This window comes from Solanum verrucosum, unplaced genomic scaffold (assembly GCF_900185275.1).
Source record: "Solanum verrucosum unplaced genomic scaffold, falcon-dt-bn FXZP01000101.1, whole genome shotgun sequence".
Lineage (NCBI taxonomy): Eukaryota > Viridiplantae > Streptophyta > Magnoliopsida > Solanales > Solanaceae > Solanum > Solanum verrucosum.
The window spans coordinates 913,396-917,632 of record NW_026020111.1 but is presented as its reverse complement, the minus strand read 5'-3'; the positions used below and the strand labels follow the sequence as shown (position 1 = coordinate 917,632).

At 34.8% G+C, this 4,237-nt stretch overlaps 1 protein-coding gene across 1 annotated transcript; it reads left to right on the top strand.

The window, feature by feature from the left end:
* Window positions 1-429: 429 nt before the first annotated feature.
* LOC125825407 (vesicle-associated membrane protein 721-like) lies at window positions 430-3,859 on the top strand. Its single transcript, XM_049504749.1, has 5 exons — window positions 430-772; window positions 2,337-2,478; window positions 2,577-2,697; window positions 2,818-2,880; window positions 3,508-3,859. The coding sequence occupies exons 1-5, from the start codon at window positions 583-585 to the stop codon at window positions 3,652-3,654; spliced, it is 663 nt and encodes a 220-aa protein (XP_049360706.1). The 5' UTR covers window positions 430-582; the 3' UTR covers window positions 3,655-3,859.
* The last annotated feature ends 378 nt before the right edge of the window (window positions 3,860-4,237 follow it).

The following is a 4,237-nucleotide window of genomic DNA, read 5'->3' as shown; positions in this document are numbered from 1 at the left end:
TTTTCGTTATACAATTAGTTATTTTATACATTTCAGTATAAAATATATAAAATGTGTTTTTATTTGTATAAAACGAGAGAAAAGTGTATATACAAATACAAATACATATATCTTCGTCATATACACTTATAATTATACAAATACAGATCTTATTATACAAATTACAATGTATAAATGAATTTATACAAAATTGAACAATTTATATAAAATTGGATGTTTGTAGCGAACTATACAAATCAAAAGCTCCATAGCAAACACAAAATTTTTTATGGAACACAATTATGCAAACTATAGCTATCACATATAAATATGATTTTTATATTTGATATATGTGAAAGTTGCTCATTCAAATTTAATCGGACTCGGATCCGAAAAGGAAACTTCGCCCACACCCAGGCAGCCGTATCCCGCCCCGCGTCTCAAAAATTAAAATTCATCTTCGTCAATGGTCACGCTTCCCCCTTTTTATCTTTTTCAGTTGCCTCTTCATACGCATTTCTATTTCTCCCCCCTCTCTCTCTCTCTTAAATTCTCTACTACTTACTATACGAGCTAGGGTTTTGATTTTTTCACACAGCAAAAATGGGGCAACAATCGCTGATCTACAGTTTCGTTGCGCGAGGAACTGTGATTCTCGCCGAATACACTGAATTCACCGGTAATTTCACAAGTATAGCTTCACAGTGCCTCCAGAAACTTCCTGCTACCAACAACAAGTTCACCTATAACTGCGATGGCCATACTTTCAACTATCTCGTCGAAGAAGGCTTCAGTAAGTCATTTTCCTTCTCTTTTTCTCTTTACTTCTGATGTTTTTGCTAATGGATTTTCCTGATCCTGTTATCCATGCATCTATGATTGTTTTTCTTGTTGCGCGGCTGTTTTCGTCGATTTTTGCTTACTTTCATTGTTCTGTTGATTGTTTGATTTCAAATTAGTGCTGTTTAGATCTTGTGGGATTACCGGGTAGTAATAATAAATTTTGTGCTAATTAGTTTAGTTAATGCGGAATTTTCCCTTGGATCTCAATCATTTCGGTTATTGTTTAGTATTTTTTTCCTTATTCTCCTTGTTCTGTTGCTGAGTTCGATTTCGGAATAGTCAGTCTAGACCCTAGATCTTTGTTAAATACTACTAGTATCTAGTAAGTAACAATTAATTTTCGTGGTAATTAGTTTAGCTAATGCAGAATTTTGCTCTGGATCTGCCTCATTTTGTTGCCAAGTTTTTTTCATCTTTTGCTTGTTTTTCCTGAACAACCTCTCTACCCCCAAGGTAGGGGTAAGGTATGCATACACAGGGTATTGCTGTTGTTATTGTTCTGTTGGTTGTGTTTGATTTCTGAGTAGTGCAGTCTAGATCTTAGTAGAATACTGATCAGTAATATTATATTGGTAATTGGTTTAGTTAGTGCTTAATTTTGCTTTAGATTGGTTTGATTTCATTTACAATTTTACATATGCACACTCTTTCCATTTGCTTAGGCCTTGGTGGACATAGTTACCTATACTTGTCCAGGGTACCTGGTGGAATAGTCATTGAGGTACGGTCAAGCTGGCCAGGAAACCACTGTCATTTTGAATAAAGAACACGTACCTTAGTAAGATATGAAAATTTCCCTGTAATTAGCAGAGGAGAAGATATGGACTACACCTACCTTAGTAAGATATGAAAATTTCCCTGTAATTAGCAGAGGAGAAGATATGGACTATAGACATCGAGGTACACTCAAACTGGTCAGGAGTCAGAACACCATTTTCATTTTTAAAAAAGAAGATCTACCTAAGTAAGATATGAAAATTTCCCTGTAATTATCAGAGAAAGTAGATATGGACTGTTTTGGAAGATATCATTTTTTTGTGTAAATTTCTTGTACATCTGTCGTTATGGATGTATCATGCTAACGTCTTCAATGTAGCCTATATTTTCTTCAGTCTTTTTCTTAACAAGATTAAGTGGCAGTGTACCTTTAATTCATAAATTGTACTACTGGTTTTTCTCATTTACAGATTTTCATTTGAATTGTGAAGCAACTACACACTGCTTTTAGATTTCAACACAACAAATTTGAGCAGTAGTTTATTTTTATTCAAATTGAAGTGAACAACAAATCTGATTTGAATTGTTTCTCCTGTTTCTAGAAGAAGATTATGCACCCTCCTTGTATTTTTGCACATCTTTCAGTCTGTGATATTTCTTCAGTCTCTGATTTGTTATTTTGAATGCTCTTTATGTCCAATTAGATGATGATTGATTACCTGACAAATAATATGTAATGCTCCGTTTATTCTGCGTCTTTTTTCATGCTGACATTGTTATACCCTCTGTACAAACAGCATACTGTGTTGTTGCTGTGGAATCTGTTGGGAGACAGATCCCAATTGCGTTTTTGGAGAGAACCAAGGAAGAGTTTACCAAGAAATATGGTGGAGGAAAGGCTGCTACAGCTGTTGCTAACAGCTTAAACAGGGAGTTCGGGTAAATTTCATTTTCTTTGTATTCTCTTCCGCTCTCCTCTATAATTGTTGGTAATACTGAAAGTGATAGATGCCTTCATTCAAAATGATAATTTACAGGCCTAAACTGAAGGAGCAGATGCAGTACTGTGTAGATCATCCAGAAGAAATCAGTAAGCTTGCAAAGGTGAAGGCTCAGGTTTCAGAAGTTAAAGGTGTGATGATGGAAAACATTGAAAAGGTAGAAAAGATATTTATTGGAATATACTGTTCTAGAGGACATATTTATGTTTTGGTCTTGGAAAAGGATTGAGAATCTGGAAGTGGATTTGATTTGTTGATGAGAACTGTGTCCTTGTAGGTTCTTGATCGTGGGGAGAAGATTGAACTTTTGGTGGATAAGACTGAGAATCTTCGCTCACAGGTTTGTAATGCAATGACCATTCAATGTCCTGTTTCTTAAATATTTGAGTCTTGTCAATGGATGAATCTCCATTCCCAGTTATATGAATAGGAGCCACAGTCAGTAAGATTCATCTTTTTTTGCCTCTTTTGACTGGTAGCACATGACAAGTACTATGTACTACTAATTTTAGCAAATTCAAAGTGGTTTGAATTGATTTACTCCCTTAGTGTACTTGAAGGTTTAATGATTTTGCTGCGTATTCTGTTTCAAGATATTTCTAATGGTTAAGCTCAGGCCATTAGTAGAAAATTGTAGGCGGGAAACTACTGTTGAGCAGTCATTTGTCTATGTTGTTTTACATTTTATATTTTGCAATTGCTTAGATAACTATACTTTCGATTCCATCCATAACACACACACCTAAAGGTTAGTGACCTCTTTAACTTTATTGGCAACTTTAGGTAAAGGTTTATTTGCTCTAGTGGGCTGGACCCCATGACCTGTTATTACATCATTACACACCTACTTGTTTCCTTTTCCTGCTACCTTCTTTCTTTCTGAACTTGTACTTGTGTGTTATATTGTTTTCCTCTTTTGTTCTATCTGAACATGTAATATGGGAGTGAAATTGTTGTTTTATTGCAGGCACAAGATTTCAGGACACAAGGAACAACAATGAGGAGGAAGATGTGGTTGCAGAACATGAAGATCAAGCTTATAGTTATGGGGATTATTATTGCCTTGATTCTGATCATAGTTTTGTCAGTGTGTGGTGGTTTCAAGTGTCACTAGTGCGGTTTCTCATCTTACTAGGTTGGATGTTGATTGAAAATTGTGGCACTTTTGTAGCACTGGCTTGGCAGTTCATTATAATTCTTTTCTTCTTTTATCGTGATGTCTTTTGCTCTATCTTCTCTATATCATGAGACACTTCCTGTATAGCTTGTAATGCTGAATTCTTTTGCGTATATTATTGAAAGAGTCTCCTTCCTAGTTTCACCAGACCACATACTTGATATTGTTGGTTGATTATTTGATTGGTTCTGAATTGGATAGAAAAAAAAATACTGATAATAGAGCTAGTAGAGAAGGCGAGTACTATTTTCTTTTCTGCTGGCGTCATTTTTTCTGCAACCATTTATTCTTGTTTCCTATAATTGAATTCTTAAAGCTGCATTGCCAGGAAAGTTAATAGTACTTAAATGTCAAGGATACTGTGAGGTTCCTTGTGCTAAATTCAGGATGAATGAAAGTGTTGTTTATTTCATTTCTATAATGATGAAAATAAATTGGTTATGAAACATAGGTAGTGTAAAGGAAGTAACATTGAGTGAAGAATCTACAAAATATTAGAGGTTGATATAATCAATTTGTG